A 21,412-nucleotide genomic window follows, 5' to 3' on the forward strand; every position below is an offset into this window, starting at 1 on the left:
GTCTCACAAAAGGGTCAGGGTAGCAAACTTCTGTCCCAAGTCACGCAGGAAGTGTGTGCCTTGTAGGGATTGAAAGTCCTGAGGTCAGGGGAAGAGGCTTAGGTCTTTACTGGTCCTGGTAAGAGAAGGGCAGTCAGCACTGTTCACCCAAGTGACAAACTAGCAACCCCAGTGTGCCCTGGGGCCCAGTGCCTGTTGCCTGTCTTCTGCCTCATAGAAGAACATGGACCAACCAGGTGGTTCTGCTCTGAGAACCACCAACAGCATCATGGGGCCACCATACTGCAAAGTAAAGCAATCATGGGCCTTCTGTGGCTACCCTGTTTGCCCTCTGTTTTGCTGTCTTATCCTGGGCATCCTGACTCTCCTGAGCCCTGGCCTGTTTCCCTTACAGATTCTATTCCAAATCTCAGTCCTGGGTGGCACACAGTTCCCTGTCTGGCCTCTGTGCCCTCTCTTACCACCTGACTCTTCCTCACTCCTCCCCACCTCCTTTCTTCTGTAGCCTTCTCCCTTATCTCTTGGCTGCAATAACCTTGGACTCAGGATGCCTGGGTCACTCCTTCCTCACTCCCTTAATCACCCCTGCCAGGATGCAGAACTTCACCCCTGGCACTGGGTTCCCTGGCCTGACCTGCCCTCCTCGTGTGGGTGGGGCCAGGGGAGTCCATTCTAGCAGCACAGAGCAAACCTCCGTGACAGTGGCCTGTGGCCTATTGCTGCTACTAGTGGGAGTCTGGCTTTGGCGACTGTATGGCTCTGCATGACCAGAAGCTTGTGGGAGCTGCAGTTCCTCCTAGTTCTGCTTCCAGCCCAGATCCTGAAGCTTAGAGACAGAATACACTCTCAGGCTCCTGGGTACCTACAGTAGCCACAAGCATCCTTTATGTCACTTTTACCCTGTCAGCCTTACCTAGGGAAGATGCCCTGCATTATCCTAACTGCTGGGTGTGGGAGCCAAGAGCGGGCCTCATTAGCATGTCAAATGCTCCCATACCTGGTGCTCATCAGAACCCAGAGTGACTCTGGTCCAATTCTACAAATGAAAGAATATGGAGCCGTGCTTAACAGTCTGCCCAAGTTACAAGCCATCCAGTGCATGGCAAGGGGAACTCGGGTCTCCAACCTGCCAGGTGAAAACACTTCTGGCCACATACTGAGAAGGGGTTGGGGGGGGGGGGTCTATCCCTGTTCACTTAATTCCCCTCCTGAGAGGGGCTACTAAGTCACACCTGACTCCCTCCACCTTTCTCCCCAGGCTGCCATCCTCACCCTGTGACTCCTGGCATGGGATGACAGTGTCAGAGCCAGAGGGCTGGCTCCTTTCCCCTTTTAGCCAGGAAAGTCCCTGCTGCCCCTGTCAGATCCTTAGCAGTCACCACACCAGCCATGTAACCAAACTCCTGCATTTTATTTCTGTAGAAAGCCCTGATCCCATCTCCAGGACTACCGGAAGGTAGAGAAGCTCTGGGTGCCTGTGCAGGAGGCATAGGGCACGCCCCGGGAGCGAATCTGCAGGGTATGGAAGGTGAGGGGTGGGTTGGGGCCCGAGGAGCCTGGGTTCAGGGACTCCGTGTGAGGCTCCATCACAGTCACAGGGACTGCATAGGACAGCGTCTGGGGCCGGTCATCATGGCGCCTCACTGTGCCCTTGCTCAGGAGGTGCAGGATGCAGGAGAGGACATCGGTACTGTTGCAGGCAGATCCCCTACCGAGGCTGCTGACCAAACCCCTGGGAGGACATGGGCCCTTCTGCCAAGCGTCCAGGACCTGGGAAGGAGAGGGAAGGGCGAACACCAGGTTGGAGAGACCCAGCTCACTCCACCTCTAGCTTCCACTCCAGGCACAAGCCTCAGCCAGCGAGCTCTAAGGACATCAGGCACGCCCCAGCCCCACCCCTTACACAGGTACAGGCTCCGTAGTGAACCAGAAGCTTCAAATGTGGACCCACCTCCCCCTGCTCCCGCCCACCCCCACCCTTCCCCCACTGCCCAGCCCCACCTACCCGGCAGACAAGCTGGTCAATATGCAGCCCCTCATCCCCATGGGCCTTGAGGATTCGGACAATGAGGCAATTCAAAAGGTTCCGCCTCTTCTCCAAGTTCCGGCCCTCTTCATCCTCTGCTTTCAGGTATGTCTGAGGTGGGATGAGCCACACATTGCCCCTCCTTGGCCTGGGCTCCTCGCTGCCATCTCGAATCTTGAGCACCCCTGAAATAAGCACTGGTCTTCAGTGGGGGGCCCACAAGGAGGCTGAGAGCAGAGGCCCCTCTGCCCCAGGTACACACCTCCTGGGACATCCTTTTGCTCTTGAAGGTCCAGGGGGCCTCTTGAAGAGGTAAGAGGCCCAATAGCTTGATTGAGCATGTCTGGAGAGAGCCCGGAGAGTGCCAGCAGACTCTCCACAGAGACAGCCTTAAAGAAGAGGAGGGAAACATTCTAGTCTTCCCTAAGGGGTGGAGCAGAGAAGGTACAGGGAGGGAGGATAGGGAGTTGAGGTTTAGGGAGGAAGAGTGAGGGACAAGGTACAGAGAGCACAGATGCATAGAGGAGCAGGGCCACCTTCAGGTCATTGAGATACAGCAGCAGCCACATCTGCACGGTGGACACATGCAGGGTCTGGTCCCCAAACTGCAGCTCAGCCCGACCCAGCCATGTCCACTGCAGTCGCCTCTGAGGGCCCCGCTCCAGGGCAGGGTAACTCTGGCCTGAGAAGGGTCAGGGAAAAAAGGAGTCAGGGCTGGTGAGGGGGTACTGTCGGTTGAGCTCTGCCCCTGCTAATGTCTGCAGAGCGTGTGTCCCAGTGTTTATGGATACCATGGTTCCTGGTCTGAACTTCTAGAGCTTAGCCTTCCCTGTATCTGCCTCCTGGGTAAGCCTCAGGAATCCGGGAGCCCACTCTGTGCCTAGCCTTGTGCAAGGGGACTCTGATCAGTGACTTCCAGGAGTTCCCCATTTTTTTAAGGGAGACCAAAACCACAGAATGAGGAAGGACGGGGGCTCTCATCAAACTGGAATATCCACGAGAAATGAGTTCTCCCTGGTTAGTCTGGGAGCCCCCTGAGGGCAGTGTCTGAGTCTCTTCCCCCTCCTGTGTTGTTGCCCAGGCCAGGATCAGCCCCCAATGGGAAGCTTAGGTTATGGTGACTGACCAGGAGCCAGAGCCCTGCCACTGAGGGAGGTCCCTTCTGGTGACCTCAGGTGCGCTTGACTCCATCCTCCCCACCTCCCACTCTCTAAAGAGAGTCCTATGTCTGTTTTAAGCATGGAAAAGGCAACAGTCTGGGGATCTGGTGCTTGACAACCCCACCCCCTCACCCCAAACCTAAGCTCCTCACTTTCTTCACTGAGGCTCCTACCCCGGGGCCCAGCCCCACCCACAGGCCCTTTCCCTGAATCCCATCCTCTTCCAGCCATTCCCCCCCACCAGCCCCCGCCCGCCCTCTGCCCAGCTCCTCACTCTTGTTGTAGAAGTTGGAATATCGGTTCAAAGTGCCCCTGAGATAGGCCGGCAGGCAGGTTCTGGGGGTCAGCGTGTGGCAGATGGAGGCAGTGGGCCAGCAGCGTGGTGACAGGACCAGCACGGACACTTCTGGCATCGCCCCTTCATAGTAGAGATCCTCATCTTCCTCCTCGTCCTCCTCCTCTTCCCCTGCCACATCTGTGGCCGCTGCTGCCCCCGCTCCTTCTGCCTCCTCTGCCTTCTCTCTCTTGTGCTCCCTGTCACTGGCCTCGTGGCCCCCCTGCAGAAGAGACGGGGTTCCCGACAGCCGGTGGGCCTCCTCTGGTCTACTCCTCTCCTCCCTTCCTCCTACCTCCCCACGTGCTAATCCCTTTACCGCCACCCACCTGTATCTTCTTCTCAGTGTCCTCCAGCTTCAGGAGCTCCTGATCCAGCCGCTGGAGCTGGTAGACGTGGAACTGGCGCTGCAGCTCCTCAGACATGCTCAGGCTCCGCAGCATCTGCTGGGGGAGGCGGTTGGGGAAGCAGGGACCGATCTGCTCCAGCACGGCCCCCTCCAGCCAGCTCGAGCCCACGCCCAGGAGACGGTCTGCCATGTAGTGCCTGCGGTGTCACACACAGGCCAGGCGGAGCCTCAGTGTGGGCACTCGGCCTGGCCCAGCTGCCTGCGCCAGGACTCCAGCCTGCCCCAACCCCAGACTCCCAGGTGCTCGCCCGGCACCTGCCCCTGTCATCCACTCCCCAGGTCCACACTCACTGGTAGTAATGCTCGAAGGTGGTAGCTATCTCCAGGCCAGAGAAAATTAGGACTGTCTCCAGGCATCGCTGCAGCTGCACTAGCATCTCCATCCCCCGGGCTCCGCCAATCCGACTGCCCTGGATCCGCTGGTCAATGTGCCGGGCAAACTGCTCACTCACCTGGGCAATGGGGAGGGCACAGGAAAACCCTGAACGCGTGACTGGAGGAGGTGAGTGGGAGCAGAGAGGAAGGTCTGAGGAAGTAGATATGAACAGCTAAGCTGCCTCATAAGTTGGTCAACACTTTTGCTAAACTTAAAAAAAAAAATTTTTTAATGTTTTATTTATTTTTGAGAGAGACAGAGAGACAGAGCATGAGCAGGGGAGGGGCAGAGAGAGAGGGAGACACAGAATCCGAAGCAGGCTCCAGGCTCCGAGCTGTCAGCACAGATCTCAACGTGGGGCTCGAACTCATGAACTGCAAGATCATGACCTGAGCTGAAGTCGGACGCTTAATCGACCGAGCCACCCAGACGCCCCACTTACCAAACTTTTATAAAGTGGTTAACAGTTGTGCAAATTAATTAGGAAGTGTTTTTGCACACCGAACATGTCTAAAAATTAAAGTAATGACAATAATTTAATGGGAGTTAATAATTTATGTGGACAAAGATGGTCACACTGCAGTGTTACTGATACAACAGAATGACCAGGAGCACGTCAAGGAGCCACTGCTTCAGCACCCCCTGCACTACTGTCGGCTTGACAGGGCGCTTAGCCTATCTTAGTGTGTCATCTGCTTAAGTGTGCGCCTTCCTGAGAAGACAATAAACTTTGAGGACAGGGAACTTGCTCTTATCACAGTGCCTGACACATTTTAAGCACTTACTAAATATTTAAGGAATGCTGGAGTAAATTATAGTACATTCATTAGATGGAATTTATACAAAAATAAAAAATCATGATCTCATGGCTCGTAAGTTTGAGCCCCGTGTCGGGCTCTGTGCTGGCAGCCTGGAGCCTGCTTTCAGATTCTGTCTCTGTCTCTGTCTCTGTCTCTCTGCCCCTCCCCCGCTCACACTCTGTCTCTCTCTCAAAAATGAATAAATGTTAAAAAAAAATTTTTTTTAATAAAAAATAAGGACAAATAGCAACTCTGAAATAAGGCTTTTAAGGTAACGGTCAAAAAACAACAGGCTAAAGCATTTTAGCTACTCATGAGTAAACTGTTAAATCATGCACGCAGACTGAAGAAAGTACATCAAGATATATTAGCACAGCATGCTTCAGGTCACTATGTGTTTCTTTCACTTTTTATTTAAAATTTTTAAATGTTTATTTTTGAGAGAGAGCGAGCAAGCAGGCATGAGTGGGGGAGGGGCAGAGAGAAAGGGAGACACGGAATCTAAAGCAGGCTCCAGGCTCTGAGCTTTCAGCACAGAGCTGGACGCAGGGCTCGAACTCACAAACCCAAAGATCATGACCTGAGCCGAAGTCGGACGCTCAACCGACTGAGCCACCCAGGCGCCCCTCTCTGAATCTTTAAAACATGGTTATATACCCATACATGTTCCTTGCTGAATGGGAACGGAAGGGTGGTCGTTTTGAGAAGGTGGGGAAGGGGGGGGTTTGCAGGGAGAGGTCCAGGGCAGAGGCAAGGGCGGGAGGCTTACGTGGGCAGCTTTGAGAAATGAGAGCTTCAGCAAGGCACCAGCACAGCCGTTCTGCAGCGCCAGCAGGAAGGCTGCCCGTGGCCCAAACAGCTCTGAGCTCGACTTCTGCAGATTATGGAAGTGTTCACAGTAACGCGGCACAAAGTCACCATCCCGCCAGCGTGAGGTCAGAAAGTTGTTCACCTGGAGGAGAGCGGCTGCAGCGTGAAGGGACAGCCCAGCATGCCACCAGACAGTTGTACCCTCCCTCCCCGGCACCCGCCCCTGCCCACCTGCTCCTCCACCACGGCCCGCCAGCAGCGGGTCAGGTTTCTCACGATGCTGCTGGGAAGCCCCCGGGTAGCCAGGGAGCTCCAGTCATGGCTTCTGTTTCTGCCCTCTGTGGAGACAGGGGAGGGGGCAGAGGCAAGGTGGGAGCAGCCCCTCAGCTCAGCGTGAGCCCCGGGGCTGTTCCTGACCTCCTGCCACCCCAGAACGATGCTCCTGAGCGGGGGTGAAACAAACAGGTGAACAGGCTTAGTGGGTAGGGAGGGAAAGCGGGAGGAGGGACAGAAGGCCATCCTAACCGAGCTCCCACCTGAATCTCAGGTACTCACTGGGCCGGGGAGTGGCCACCGCTGGAGGGGGCGCCTCACAGGGCTCCACGTGCACCAGCAGGTGGGTGAGGCGGCGCACCCGTGAGGAGAAAGCAGCTGCGCGGCTCTGGGGATTGTGGGCAGCCTCCCGACACTCCAGGTACTGGTCCAGCAGCCAGCCCAGGGGGCTGATGCCATCCTCATCTGGAGATTGGGAAAAACAAGCCGTGGTGGGCCATGTCTCTAGGGCAGGGGAAGAGGACGAAAGCACCAAGAAAGGGATTGGACAGAACATATGGGGTTGGCGCAGGTAGCAAGGCCCACCTGTCCTTATGGTGTCAGCTGACGCCTGGGAGATGTAGAAAAGGAGGTGGTTAGGAGAAGGGGGGCACTGGGCTACCAAACAAACAGGTACCAAAAGGGCCAAGGGCATAATATAGGTGGCTCTGGGGCAGAACAAGAAGGGGCCAGTTAGTGGGGCCAGGGGTCGCAATGGTTACCAGGGGAGGTGATGTTCTGCACCAGGGGGCTGACCAGGGCCTCCCAGCAGGTCTTGCCCAGCGCTTGGGCGGCCTCATCGTCAGGGAGGAAGCGATCAGCAAAATTCTGCTCCTGACGCAGAGCCCCATTGAGCCTGGGGGTGAGGATGGGGGAGGCAGGTGTCAGAGGCTCAAGATGTAAGTTATCCTAGCATCTTCCCAGCCTAATGGTGGGGTAGCCCCTACCAACCAGACCAAATCCCCACCCGGTACTTTGAAGCTGTCCCATGTTAACAGACACATCCCACTCCCAACCCACCAAAGAAATCTATTCTTTCTTTCCCTCCCCAAACTGTAGAGCACGCCAGCCCCTTTTCCAAACATGTTAGCTCTCCATCTATACCCTCCACAGAAGGGCCAGGGCCACCCATAATAGTCTTACCTGCCACACACACACAGCCACACACACATGCTCGCACACACCTAGAACTCAGGTGCAGGAGGCTCCTGCGGTCCTCTGCTATGTCCTGGCTCCAAGCCTGTGCCCGAACCATGTAGAAGAGGCGTGTGTGACGACACAGCTGCTCCCGAAACACTGGCCAGAATGTGGGCTTAGGGCCTAGGACCTCCAACCCCCGAATGCGTGTGTCGATGCCGCCCTGCAATGTGCACATGCCTATTTTCACCTGCTCTGCATCCTCCTCAGAGCGGGCTGGGGTCAGCCACACCTTTGGGCCTTATTCCTGGAGCTGCCCAGGGCCTAGCCTGGAGCTCTGGCTCACGATCTGCAACAGTTACACAACCCAGAGCTCTGTGTCCCCAGACCACACCCCATACTCCTGCCAAACCTGCTGGCAGCGCTTTATGCGGATCTGGATGATGGGCCAGAAGTGGGTCAGGTTCTCCAGGAGGATCACCCGGCTGGCCGAGGGCATCACGTTCACCTGGTTGGGGGCAGAGAGTGCTGTCACCTCCATGTGTGTGGATGGGAATGCTGAGGGCACTCAAGTCTGCTCCTGTTCTGTCCTTCCCTTAGCCCGGGGCGGGGGGTAAGGGGTCCTGACAAAGGGGTCCCAATGCCATCCTCACTGCTCAGGACCTGATGCCATCATATAGGCACAGGGAGAAAGGACTCTACATTCTAGGGGGCGCAAGACAGGGAAGAATTTAGGAGTTTAGGAGTCTGGGCAGGAGGGCGGACCCTGTGAAGGTGGTCTCATGGTATAGGGGTCCCTACCGAGTTGAGCTCTGTGTTAAGAGAGTTGGTGCTGTCGCCCCCAAACACCACCACCCTGGCCGGCATATAGCTCGAGTCTTCACTAGCCACCAGGAGAGTCAGCTGCCTGGGAGCAGGGAAAAGGAAACAATCAGAACTGGAACCAGTAGGGTCCTTGTAGACGGAGGCAAGGGACTCTTCGGTCATGTTTGCGTTGGGCGGGGGGAGCAGTGCTTCCCCCAAACAAACAAAGGGAAGTCACAAAAAAAGTATATGTGTGTCGCTGAGCACATACATGGGGCCTGTTACCTGACGAGGATGCCCTGGTGCATGTGCAAGGTTATGTAGTGGGAGCCGGCGCTGCCATTGGACTCCCAGTAGGTCTTGGGGTTTCGATCCGTCAGCTTGCTGGCCCGGTGCGGGTTGGAAGACACCTCCACCTTCTCCCAGCACTTGTCCTCCTTCATTTCCACGCTGGAGCCTGGGGGCAAGTGGGAAGGGGTGGCCGTCACAGCCTGGTAGGTGTGGAGGTAAAACGGGCGGAGGGGTGTGGAGTAACGTGGGGACAGGCACAGACCCTGGCACAGATATCTGAGGAACACGTCAAAGAAGGGGATGTTGATGGGTCGGTGGGTTCGTCTGTGGTCTTCGATCTGGCCCAACACCATCTGCAGCCGGAACATCGGAGAGAAGGGGCGCGGGGAGGAGGGAGGGCACACATGGAGGACACACGGGAACACATATGAAGGAAAGACCCAGCAGCAATGGGACTTCCTCCAGAACCCTGGCAGAGGCAGAGTGGGAGATGCGGAAGGTGGTGCAGAGAACAAATGCCCACAGACTCATCAGACTCTCCTGTCTTTCCCAAATTCAGGAACACGGTCCCTTCCTCCGGTCCCACTCAGGTTTCATATTCTTACCCAGCTGCGAACCCACAGCCTCCCCCTGCCCTCTTTCCTGACCTGGATGCAGCCTCCCAGGATGTTGGTGGTGAGTTTCCGGTAGAGGTGGGCATGCTTCTCACACTTGAACACCATGTCCCGCAGCTCCTGAGCCAGATCCAGTTTTCCCAGGTGCTTTTCCAGTGCCTTGGAGATGGCATCTCGGGCTCCCAGCTGATTCAGCACCACGGCGTAGTCCCTGCTCACAGAGGCCAGGCGGTGCAGGAAGAAGATGAGTTCCTGGAGCACCTGACATGGGGACAGGGTGGGTGCATAAAGGGCACAAGGCACAGGCCACAGGGCATCTTCAGTAGTATTTACTCTACACCCGCTGGGTGCCGGGGCAACTGCAGTGAAAAGACAGAGTGAGGAAGTAAAAAGGCAGGAAGCGGGGAGACACGAGGGCTGAGTGGAGTTAGAGAACCTAAGGCAAACAGATAAGGAAAAGCTAAGAGATGCTCTGCCATCCTGGGGTTCTCAACCACTGATTTTGTTGGCAATGGGTGCAGAGAGCTTCCCAGGTTGTTCCCTTTTAGGCTGTGTCCCAAGAACCAGTTGTGGGGCTGCATTTTGAGATGCTCAGGCCCTAAGCACAGGCAGGGAGGGGGCGCAGAGGGACACTCAATGAGTCTACCTCTGAAATGAAAACCTGGGTAACAGCCCAAAGGTGTGCACTGCAGACACCCACTGCCAAGCCTTGCAAGCCCAGGACCTCCCTGTGGCAGGAGACTCTGAGATGTGATGTCCTCTCTACCTCCTTCATCCACCTTATCCCCACAGGCCCAGCCAAACAGGAGGTACCGAGGCTTTTACTGTAATACAGACATAACCTTTTGTGTAAGAAAGGAGATGGCATGTAAGATCACACACTTGGGTTTGCTTATATTTGCATTTGCATAAGGATACACCAGAAGGACACATAAATTAACACAAATGGTAACCAATAAGGTACATGCGGAGAAGCACTGGGAAAATTGGGTGGAAGTGAGAAGAGGTAGAAGTGGGAATTCTCAGTGTATACCTTGTTGTACTGTTTTGATTTGTGACCTGTATGAATGTATTACCTATTTGAAAAAATAAAATTCAGTTTTAAAAACAAATTCCGAACCAAGAGCGCAAAGGCTCCATTGTGCCCTCCCAAGCCTTGCCCAGGGAGGGGGTCTGCCTCATCAGAGGCTGCCCTACGCCCTCTCCCTCTAGCGTCTCCCCGGAGCAGGGCAGGGGTACCTCTCGGTCAGTGTCTGGTGACCGCAGGCAGGCCATGCAGGCATCCATGGCCTCGTGCCAGGGGAGCAGCAGCGCCTCGGGGAAGTCCACCAGCTGCATCAGGATCCTGGGGAGCGGGCGGCAGCAGCAGAGAGATGTGTAGCCAGCCTCAAAGACCCCTTTGCCAAATGCCCCTCCCCACCCCCTCACCTCAGAACGGTCAGGTGCAGGGCCTTGTTGGCCGCTGGGGTGTCGAGGCCCCGCATCAGGGTGAGGAAGGGCTGGGGCTGCCTCTGCAGCTGCAGCAGGAGCGGCTTGATCTCCATCTCCCGAGGCCCCTCTGAGCTGAGGGCTCGCTCCAGGTCCAGGAAGATTCTGCCAGGCAGACCGCAGCCCTCCATCAGTCGCCTCAGGGGAGTGTCGGGACACTGAGTTGGGGGTTCTTTTCCTACAGGAAAATGGAAGTTACAAAGGTTGGCCATTGTCGGTGATGTTAGGATGAGAAAAGGACAGACAGATTCATAATTCCTAGTGCCTCCTAAAAACGTTTTTTTTTTTTGGCCCCCCCTAAAAGTTAGGTTTGGGGATCTTAGGGCATCTCTGAATGCATTTATAAGACAATTTTGTGACAAACGTTATGTTTTATATTCTTAAAATAGCAAAGGAGCTTCCTGTCTGCAAACAGCAGAGCATTTCCCTGTATCTAAAAGCATGCAATAATTTGGCTTTCTCTAGACTAGAAAAAGTCCAATGTGGGGACTTTTTTTTTTTTTTTGGGGGGGGGGGAGAGAGAGAGGACAGGGGAGGGGCAGAGAGAGAATCTTAAGTAGGCTCCGCACTGGGCGTGGGGCTCGATCTCATGACTCTTGGATCATGACCTGAGTGGAAATCAAGAGTTGAACAACGAACCAACTGAGCCGCCCACAGGCGCCCCCAAACGTGGGGGCTTTTAAAGGCTCAAATCTCTTGCAATTTTCTGACTTTCCATCCTCCCTCACTCATTGGAGGGAGCCACTCTAAGCTTCAGATTCTTCCTAAGGTGCCACCTGTTCCAGACGGGATTGCACAAAAACCGCACAGATGCCTCTCCTGGGCTAGCACTCTCCTAGAGCCAGTCTGCAGAGCTGCAGGGTCTTTTTGGCATCCCACCTTCCACTCTGGATGCATCTGCTGATTCCTGAGGCTGGGCCTGGGCTTCCGGCAGGGTTGGGTAAGCTGGCTGCCCTGCCAGGGCCTCAGGCCCATATTTCCTGTAGACACGGCAGTTGAGCAGGTCCCTGAGAGCGCTGTCATCGAGTCGCTGTGGCAGAGCCAGCAGTAGGTGCTGGGCCAACTCCATGGGCACAGCCAGCTCAGCCAGGATCTCGTCATCCAGAATCTGTCATCGGGGAGAAGCTCTCACTGTAGGTAGCCCTGCTGGCACAGAGGCTCCAGGGGCAGTTGGTAGGGGTGGGGATCTCTACACACATCCTCTCCTTGAGGAACCTCTCATGGCTGGCAGCTGCCTTTTCTCACACAGCTTGCCAATGCCTCTGAACATTCTAGATCTCTTCCCTGCAGCTCCTTACAACTGTGGACCTCCACTCCCCATCCTCAGCCTTCAAATGCTCTGTCACAGTCCAGCCCTTGCAGTGAGCCCTCCAACTTCTGGGTGTCTGGACTGGCTCTACCTCGCCATCCAGGTTCTCCTGAAGGATCTGGAGAACCTCCTGATGGTCGGGTCCATCCAGCTTCTTGATGAAGAAGAGGAGCTCCCACCATTCTGCCTGGGTCAAGTGTTCACTTTCTTCAGCATCCTCATCCTCAGGCAGCACGTAGGGCACCGCATAGAGCTCTGTCATGGGCTTCCACCGCCAGGAGGGCAAGGCTGTGGCTACAGGTCACAGGGCACGGGGATGTCACTGCCCACCCAGCCAGACCACTGTTCCTTTGCTCAGCGCTGACCCTATTTTCTCCCAGGGCTCACCTACACCCAGGGCTCCACTGACCACAGCCCCATGGTTCTCATCAGCCTCAACCACATCTTCAATGTCTTCCTCGAAGCCCAGAATTTCCAGCATGTGCCAGTGTACCCAGTAGGTGCGGCCTGTCGACTCCCACAACACCTGGAGGATATGGGAAAAAAGAGAAGGGGAAGAGAAGGCTCACTCAATGACTGGCTGTGGCCCAATGATGAGGACATACAGCCCTCAGGCTGACCACCTGACCAGGTCTGGAACAACCTCCAAATAACACAACGCTGGCATATGGAGAACATGAACACACACACAAAGGATGCCTTCTCCTCTGGGGATGGGCTCTGCTTCTCCTCCCACCCTATCCTTTGATGGCTCATGCTCCCCGCACTTCCTCCTGGCCTCACCTACTCTCTCCCTGACCCTGACCTTTAGGAAAGTCTTGCTATATCAATATGTTTCTTCCTGGGAGTGAGTCTTCCTGACCTGATAGCTCCCTCAACTCCAACTTTCTCAGCTCTCCAATGGCTCCCTTCTCAACTGTTGATCCCCTTTAACCATTCCAGTCCCCATGGGGGCTTTCTCAGTGGGTGGCCTGCCAGAGCCCCCTGCACAGAACCCCAGTTATACTTCCCCAGCTAAATCCCCAACAGTGTCCCACACGCACCCTCACTCACCTGCACGGGGGGCACGCCATTGTTGCTCTGCCGGAACTCACCCTCGTCCCCAGCGCTGACCTCCTCGTAGTCATCCAGCATGCGAACTCGCATCCCGGCCTGCAGCGTCTCTCGCACGTACAAGGCATAAGTATTGCCACTTGCAAACTCAGAGCGAGGGCGGAACCTCCTTGACCTCCTAATGCAGGGCCGGACCCGGGCGGGTGGCAGCCCTGGGCCGGCCTCTGCCAGCTGGGGCTGGAAGATGGAGCACGAAGACCGTGCCGAGGGCCCCTGTTTGCTCGAGGCCCAGTCCCAGCGCATGGCCTGCACAAGCTCTGAGATGAGGGTGCCCATGGCCATGCTGAACTCCAGCTCCAGTCGACCCCTCTCCCCACTCAACTCCTCGGGAGCAGAGTTGTTCTGGGCTCCTGGTTCTGCAGCACTGTCATTCAGCTGGTCCAGAAGAGAAGTGACATGCAAATAGCGCTTCACCAGGGAGAAGAGAAGCCTTCCTGGGACCTGTAGGATGCAACCTTTGGCCTATGTCCACCTTGTCCCAGCTCTAGCTCCCCTTTCCACACCACCCTTCAAGGGTGGGTGCAAAGGTCTGGTCCCTAGATCTTGTCCACAGCCCCCCCCCCCACCTCCCCACAGAATACCTGTGGCAGCTGGATACCCTCAAAAGACATGGGGTGTTCAGAGAGTGTGGCCTGTGCAAACAGAGCTAGCAGAGCACAGCGGCTGTCAAAATCTAGGTGTTTCTCAATGGCTTCTTGCTGGCTCAACGACAGAAGAATCTGGGTCCGGGTCCCTGAAACGCACACCCCAGTCAGTAACTGCTCCCTAACATTGCCCTTCCCAGGCATCCCTCCTAGATCCTCTACTGTCTTAGTCCGATCCCTTGTTGCCAAACACAGGATCGATAGCTCTACCTACTTACCTACCTACCTACCTATATCTGCAATATCTATATCTGTAATTGTCTAATAACTCTTTCTTGGCACAGAGATCCAATTAATAGGAGGTTCTTGAAGACTCAGTCCTCTTTCTTTTATTATTTTTTAGAGTAATCTCTATACCTAACATGGGGCTTGAACTCATGACCCCAAGATCAAGAGTACCGTGCTCCACTGACTGACCCAGCCAGGCATCCCCCCAGCTAGGCATCCTTCCTCTTCCTGCAGAGATGCCCCCACCACCTTCCTACCCCCTTTTCTCCCAACTCAAAGAGAAAGGCAACAGAATCATTCAGGCACTGATGAGGCAGAGGCTCTTGCCACAGTGTCCTGTGAGGCCCTGAGCTGACCTACCTTCCCCTTCCTTTCTCCCCACACTGCTTCTCACCAGCATCATGAGAGGCCAGGGCTTGTATCATCCGGCCCGCGCTCCAGCGAATCTGGTAATCAGGACTACTCAACATGTGCATGAGCAAGTCCAGGACCCTTGGGTCTTTGAATACACCAGTGAGGGGCTCGATGCTGGCGTAGGCGCTGAGTACGTGGACAGTGTGAAGCAAAGGAGCAGGAGGGATGGTGCCCACACACTCCTCCAGCTGCCGGAGGGCCCTCTGAATCAAAGACTTCACATCGGTTTCCATTTCCCCCAGCACAGATTTGTCCAGGGCCCCAGCTTCCCCTGCAATCTCCTGAGAAGGTCCGATGACCTGGCCGTCCTCGCCCAGCATCTTGTGGCAGTTGGCATAGATCTCGTCGTTGGACATCCACAGCAGGATGTGTTCGGCCTTGCAGTCCACTTGGCTAGAGCCCCCTTCCCCATCATCCCCACGCCTGAGGATGAGCCAGCGGATCTGGTACTCAGGATGCCCATCATGGCCCACCCGCTGGCGGATCAGCTCATCTGGATAGGCATGCAAGCCTGGCCCCAGAGGCACTCTGAATTCCCTGTAGCGGAGTTCCCCCACCATCCTGGCACCTGAGACACAGAAGGAAAAGAGAACAGTCAAGCTAAAATGAGAGGGGGAGTTCCAAAAATCAAGGACATCCAGGAGTTGGGGAAGCAAGTGTGGCAACAGCTGTCAGGTTGGCTGGGGTAAAGAAGGGCCCAGGAGTTGCCTGCTGCAGGCTGGGTGGGGCCAGGCCTAAGCAGGGGAACACTAGGGTGTTTGTTCTAAGAACACAAAATTTGGTTGAAAGGAGGGTCGAAGGCCCTGCAGCCTGGAGTGGGTTGGTTTGGAGCAGTGGGAAGGGGACAGTGGGGGCAGGGGAGCCTTGCCATAATGAATCCCAACGCACTGCCATAGGCAGCAGCCCTGAGAAGGGGATCCATGAAGCCCCGAGGGGTGTGTGTTGGGGAGTGGGGGTGGGGAGTGAGATCCCGAGTGTGTCTGGGAAGGGATGCTAGCTCCAATGGTTGAAGCGCAGGAGTGTGTCACAGAGGCAAGAGATTTGGTGGGGGAGAATTGGTGGGATGGGGGGGCAAGGCGCGAGGGGCTGGGAGGAAAGCCTGGTGGGCTGCAGGCGCGCAGGACTGGAGACACTGGAGCAGCAAGGCCGGTGGGGGCGACAGGAGACCCGGTGGGTTGAACGGCGGGAGGCTAGGTGGACCCTAGAAGCCGGGGGCGCGCGGCAAGGTGCGGGGGAGGGGGCTAGGCCAGATAAACGAGAATCCCAAGGAACTGTGGAACTGGGGTGGGGGACGCGAAATCGGGTGCGCGCGCGGCTCGGTGGGCGAGAGTGCGGAGGAAAATCCAGGGTAGGGGCGGGGGGGGGGGGGGGCTCTGGCCACCTCAGAAGGCGATGGGGGTCCGGCGCGAGGCCTCTCCTTCGCTGAGCTAGGGACGCGGCGCAGAGGATGGCGGCGATGCTGGCGGAGATTTGGGCCCCGCCTGGGCCCCCGAGGGGGGTCGAGGCGGAGAGGCGGGAGGGGGCGTGCCTCCGAAGGACCAGCGGGCAGGCAGGGGGCGTGGCGTGCAGGGCCACCTCCGGCGGCCACTGTCGGCCACTGTCGCCGCCCAGCGCGCAGGTCAGCGGCAGCCTGGGTAGGGCGGGGCAGGGCGGAGACGGGGCCCAGCCTGCGGCGCCGCCCGCCCAGCTCTGGGGGCTCCGCCGCCTGCCCGCCTGCCCGGAGTCGTGGCTCATTTCCGCCAGACCCAGCGGAAAGCTAGGGGCCCTGGGAGAGCTCCGGGGCGGAGTCGTCGGTGCCACCTCGGCGACGCGCGGCACCTCCTCCTCCTCCGTGCCGCCCTTTCCTCTTCCTTTTCAGTCTCCTTCCTTCCACCGGAAGTGCTCTCCCCGACTCCCGAAGTCAGAACAGGAGACCTTGGAGGTCATTTATTCTCCCCTCTACCATTACATAGAAAAAACTGGCACAGGGTTGGGGGGGTGGGGCGCGGCTGGAAATGAGCAGCTCCAGTCTTTGCCCCATATCGTCCTTTCTCCTCTCCCGTCCTTGTTTGCTCTGGTGTTTTTTTCCGGGTCTAGTATGTGCAATCCTCCCTCCCCCAAAAAACAGTAACTGCTAAAAATGAGGGGTGATTTTATTAGAATCCAGGGATCTCAGCTTTGGGCAGCAGCCGAGGGCAGCTTCACGTAACTCTTCATAGGGGGCAGTGGCCGAATCTTGCGGCCAGCCCAGCCTCCCTTTCGGTGCCATAGCCCGCTGGAAGGCCTCTTGCCTAGCCAGCGGTTCCGCCCAGCCTTGCCGATGACCCTTTTGTTATGATCAACGTTGGATACCCGGCCTACTGTTGCCATGCACGTTTCCAGAACCTGACAGAGAAAACAGATGGAGGAGAATGCATCATGGGGAAAGAGCCTGACATTGTTGACTGCATGACTCTGAGGCTTCTTACACTCACTGAGAGAAGGGAGAGGACAGGAGAAAACCACAGCATAATTGAACCTGAGGGCAGGTCCTATGGTAGCTGAAAACAAGAGGCATTGTTCCCTGTCTATTACAGTGTCAAATTGACAGGACATGCCTAGTCACATGGCAGAAAAGGACACACCTAGCTCATGGTAGTTCCCAACATAAAACACCTGGGAACTATCCTGGACAAGAAGGGTACATTCCAAAACTTCCTCCTTTGCTGGTCCTCCCACCTGTACCCACACACACACACCTGCATCTGTCTCTTGGAAGGCAGCTGGATGATGGCCGTCCCATTCACCTTCCGTAGCAGCACACCACATGTCCCTGGGTAAGGGAGAAGGAGCTTTGCCACCCTCCAAAAAGGAAAGGGTAGGAGCAGATTTACAGGGGGACATACCCCATACCCTGCCCTTGCTTTGCCCTTTAGGAGCAGATACAATGAAGCAGGATGCATGCAATGTTTTAAGTCAAGACACATGCACCTCTCCATTCTCATTTTCCTTGTTTTTCCTTCTTTTTCTCTGCCAGTGGACCACATAAGAGTCCAAGGGTTCAGAGCATTGTGACCTCAGGTACTCTTTGGCCTTGCAAATTGTAAGACCCCCAAGCAGCTCATTTCCTCATACCTGCAGCTCGGATATACTGGGCCCCCCGGCCTGGCTCACTCTCCACGTTGTTGACGAGAGTCCCCACAGGCAAGGCCCCAAGAGGATGTGCATCCCCTTCCCGAGCAGCAACTAAAAGACAGAATTTCATCAGCACCAGACCCCTTGCATCCTTTGAGCCCATACACGTCTGGTGGCCGTCTCTTACCTGCCATTCGGCCTATGTGATCAGAGTTCAGGATTATATCTCCAGCCTGCATGTTTTCTGTGGCAATGATCCAGCGTTTCCGGCTGCCCCCAGCAACCAGAGCTATGTCTGCTGATCTGTTCAGGGTGAGGGACATATAAGCAGATCATCTAGGCAGCCCTATATCTTCTGAAAAGCCACAGAACAGTCGTTCAGCTACACTATCATCATCTCACATCCCAAACTTGCCTACAGGGATCATAGCGGACCACGATGACCTTCTCCTCAAAGGGTCCTGGCTTTGCTTCCAGCTCAGGCCGGAACCGCAGAAAATCAATCATGCGATAACGTTGCTTGTGGCCCCCGCCAATACCATGCACTTGGATTCGGCCTGTGGTCAGGAAAGTGCAGAGACATGACCCAGGTCAGATGATCAGTTCCTAGCAGTGGGAACAGGCCCATTCTGGGCAGAGAGCAATGCTTCCCAACATTATGAGATGAGCAGAAAATGACAAAAAATTTGCATAGCAAATGGTAAATGAGGGTGGGGAAACACCTACACGGAACTTGATAAGAACATAATTATAAGATATTGAAATTACATAAAACTTCCAGACAAAATCTCTACAAATTATTGAATGCTAAAAGTTTATTGAGTGGTGTAAATAGTGCTCAGCTATTGTAAATTTTTTTTCATTTTTTTTAATTTTTAAAAATAAAATATTTATTTTTGAGGTGGGGGGGGGTATGAGTGGGGGAGGGGCAGAGAGAGCCGGAGACACAGAATCCGAAGCAGGCTCCAGGCTCTGTGCTGTCAGCACAGGGCCCAATGCAGGGCTCGAACTCACAAGCCATGAGATCATGACCTGAGCCAAAGTTGGACACTTAATTGACTGAACCACCCAGGCACCCCATAAATTTTTGAAAGGCATGAAGAAAAATATAATTAACTTCATGTATATGTCTGGTTTTCTTTAATTACCTAGATAGTCTTTAGGAGCACAGACTACCTTCATGTTGCTTTGTGTTATACTCTTTGTTTCTTACACACCTACTACATGCAAAAGGAGTCCAATAAATTTTTGAATAAATAGGCCTAGGATCCTAACATGTTTTTCAATAAATTCCTCTGCTTTTCAATAAATAGACCTAGGATCCTAACATGTTTTCCCCCTTTAATGCTTAAATCCTTTTTCCCTTGGGGCGCCTGGGTGGTGCAGTCGGTTAAGCGTCCGACTTCAGCCAGGTCACGATCTCGCGGTCTGTGAGTTCGAGCCCCGCATCGGGCTCTGGGCTGATGGCTCAGAGCCTAGAGCCTGTTTCCAATTCTGTGTCTCCCTCTCTCTCTGCCCCTCCCCCGTTCATGCTCTGTCTCTCTCTGTCCCAAAAATAAATAAACGTTGAAAAAAAAATTAAAAAAAAAAATCCTTTTTCCCTTGGTCTCACCTGTGTGGTTTCGGCCCCCAGACTTCCTCATCTTCACTGGTGTGATGGTGTACTTGGTACGACTCTTCCAGGACACAAAATTGGCACTAAGGGCCACAGATGTAAGCACTGGGCGGCAGAGGAGCAACAATGAGGAAGAGGGCAGCTGGAGGAGGGTACTGCTTGTCACCTAGAGATAAACAAATCTCTTTACCTTGAAAGGTAACTGAAGAAGCATCGGAGAACCAAGGGTAAAGGAATAGACCAAGTAGCCTACTTCCTTCTAAGAATGTCCCAGACCAGCTGTCCAAAAGCTCCACCCTTTACCCTTGCACAAATACCAGGGTGGAATGTTTATACAGGTGTATGTGTATTGATTATCTCTCCTCATTTGAGGTACTTCTTCAATGGAATATTCTCCCCCTTGGTGCATCTCCTTCCAAATTTGGCTCAAACCTCTCCTTCTGTGGGAAACTCTTCCTTCCCTAAACAACTCCCTTCTCCAAAGCTGGTAACTTTCCCATATCCATGTGCCACCATCAGCACCAATGCCTTTTGCCCCTCTGAATTTATGTTTCTGGGAGTATTTCAGATGTGAATGGAGGGGAAGGGTCATTTCTGTCTTGTTCCCTGCTGTATCCCCAGCATTTCACAGAGTAGGTTGGTTTGGTTTTGATTTTTAGTATGCATCTGCCAAACTCTACCATCACCCAGAAAGGTCCAGAGGAACAAGACTTACAACTTCTCTTTTCTGTGACTCACCAATTGCCCACCAGGAACTTTGAGGATACCTTTACCTTAGCCTCCTAATATTGCTATCTTGCCCTGCATTCTCCAATCTCAGCAATAACTCGTCTTTAATGGTTTAAGAGACCAGGCTTTGAAGCCAGACTGTGTAGCTCCAACAGTTGATGTATGACCTTGGACTGCTGATCAATTTTCTCATACGTAAAATGGTAATGATAATTACCTTATACAGTGGTTGCAAGGAGTTATTTTTGAGAGAGAGGGAGAGTGCTCACAAGCAGGGAAGGGGCAGAGAGACAGAGAGGATCCCAAGCGGGCTCCACGCTGTCAGCAGCGAGCCCCATGAGATCACGACCCGAGCCGAATTCGGATGCTTAACAGACTGAGCCACTCAGGTGCCCTAGGAGTTCATTTATTTAAAACATCTATTACTTATGCTTGGCTTATGACTGACACCCAACGTCAGTTATTATTGAAATCTGTACAGTTATCTGTAAGATACTTTCACCTCCAATATCTCGTCTGAGGAATCCTGTGACCCTGCGGAACAGCCACAATTAGAGAAGAGAAAGCTGAGGCTGAGAGTGACTTATCCAACGTCCCAGGCCGGCGTGACTCCTGACCAGACTCGCATTCTCCGTCTCCCATCCCAGGGTGCCCACTCCAGCGGCCCGAATAGGAACAGCCTCATTCCGAGATAGGGTGGATTACCTGGGCGGCCGGGAGCAGGCTCGAGCTGAGGGTGGCGACGGCCGGGGTCGTCAGGCTCAGTGAGCCCATAGCGCGAGTCAGTACTCTCAGGGCCATGACGATAGCCAAGCTCCGCGGGGTTCAGCACACCACCGTTTCTTTTAGCCAGGCCGCCTGGCGCCTTTAGATGACGCTAACAAATCCCTGGGCCGTCGCTCTCATGACGTAATGAGGTGGGCAGACAACCCGAGACCAAGGTGAATACACACCTCCTTTCCTCCATGCGCGTGGCCGAAGCCAATCCACGGGCGACCCTTAGGTCGCGTGACTGAGAAGCCCGCTCCGCCCCCGGGAGCCGTCAAAACAATTACCTCGAGCGGCAGCCATGATGAATTTAAAGGGGCAGTACCGGCAAGGGCGGCAGCCAGACCGACAGACGGCGGGTGAGTCCGTGAGGGTACCCCCGGGACTGAAGGTTGAGGTCCCGCTACTTCTTTTCCGCACTGCACGACAGATGAACAACCCCCACCAGCAGATCTCACACAAGTCCAGACAGACTGAAAAACTCCGCCCCCCCGCGATTCTTCCCGCCCCTCGGCGTCCAGACAGACAGACAGACGGCCTGCCCCGCCCCCTGCTCTACCGACGGACTCGTCGACCTCGGGATTCTCAGGTCCCTGGGTCCTCGCTCGTGACGCGGACCTCTGCCGCCCACCCGCACCTCTCCCCCGCGCCCCCGCCCATCTCATTCTGTCCCCACCCTGGGCCCCAGGGCAGGTCGACAGGCTGGGTCACTTCTCCGACCGCTTTCCCAGGGGGGGAGATCAACTCCCAGCGCAGTGTTTCCCCGTAACCCTGCAGCCGCTCTGTAGACCTGCCATTCTTCCCTGCATCATCAGGCATCTGAGAGGCACCCTAAGGTGACTTCTCTCAGAGCCTGTTAGTAGGTGGTCATCACAGAGACAAAGCCATGAAAGTGAATGGGTCAGGAGTGACCAGGTCTTTCTCCTCACCCTTTCCCA

The 21,412-nt window shown here is 55.1% G+C and overlaps 2 protein-coding genes across 4 annotated transcripts; both read right to left on the bottom strand.

The window, feature by feature from the left end:
* Nucleotides 1-1,392: 1,392 nt before the first annotated feature.
* Nucleotides 1,393-16,192, bottom strand: CUL7 (cullin 7). Its single transcript, XM_023253988.2, has 26 exons — nucleotides 15,651-16,192; nucleotides 14,250-14,837; nucleotides 13,565-13,716; nucleotides 12,924-13,424; nucleotides 12,258-12,396; nucleotides 11,962-12,164; nucleotides 11,441-11,669; nucleotides 10,502-10,739; nucleotides 10,313-10,418; nucleotides 9,107-9,334; nucleotides 8,722-8,812; nucleotides 8,454-8,625; nucleotides 8,166-8,271; nucleotides 7,777-7,872; nucleotides 7,412-7,587; nucleotides 6,950-7,083; nucleotides 6,471-6,653; nucleotides 6,147-6,253; nucleotides 5,875-6,057; nucleotides 4,221-4,381; nucleotides 3,850-4,066; nucleotides 3,461-3,743; nucleotides 2,563-2,708; nucleotides 2,289-2,415; nucleotides 2,006-2,211; nucleotides 1,393-1,770 (listed from the first exon to the last, which is right to left on the bottom strand). Exons 2-26 carry the CDS (start codon nucleotides 14,827-14,829, stop codon nucleotides 1,447-1,449), a joined length of 5,088 nt encoding a protein of 1,695 aa, XP_023109756.1. The 5' UTR covers nucleotides 14,830-14,837; nucleotides 15,651-16,192; the 3' UTR covers nucleotides 1,393-1,446.
* Nucleotides 16,193-16,383: 191 nt separating this feature from the next.
* Nucleotides 16,384-21,283, bottom strand: MRPL2 (mitochondrial ribosomal protein L2). Of its 3 annotated transcripts, none has more exons than XM_045057584.1 (7): nucleotides 20,762-21,283; nucleotides 18,975-19,143; nucleotides 17,778-17,919; nucleotides 17,550-17,665; nucleotides 17,363-17,473; nucleotides 16,987-17,060; nucleotides 16,384-16,633 (listed from the first exon to the last, which is right to left on the bottom strand). In XM_045057584.1, exons 1-7 carry the CDS (start codon nucleotides 21,137-21,139, stop codon nucleotides 16,421-16,423), a joined length of 1,203 nt encoding a protein of 400 aa, XP_044913519.1. In that variant the 5' UTR covers nucleotides 21,140-21,283; the 3' UTR covers nucleotides 16,384-16,420. The 3 variants fall into 3 exon arrangements, with proteins under 3 accessions (XP_044913519.1, XP_011280517.3, XP_044913520.1); XM_011282215.4 differs by lacking the exon at nucleotides 20,762-21,283 and adding an exon at nucleotides 20,412-20,651; XM_045057585.1 differs by lacking the exon at nucleotides 16,384-16,633 and having other exon boundaries at nucleotides 17,016-17,089.
* Nucleotides 21,284-21,412: the final 129 nt, after the last annotated feature.

Source organism: Felis catus, chromosome B2, assembly GCF_018350175.1.
Source record: "Felis catus isolate Fca126 chromosome B2, F.catus_Fca126_mat1.0, whole genome shotgun sequence".
NCBI classification, from domain to species: Eukaryota; Metazoa; Chordata; class Mammalia; order Carnivora; family Felidae; genus Felis; species Felis catus.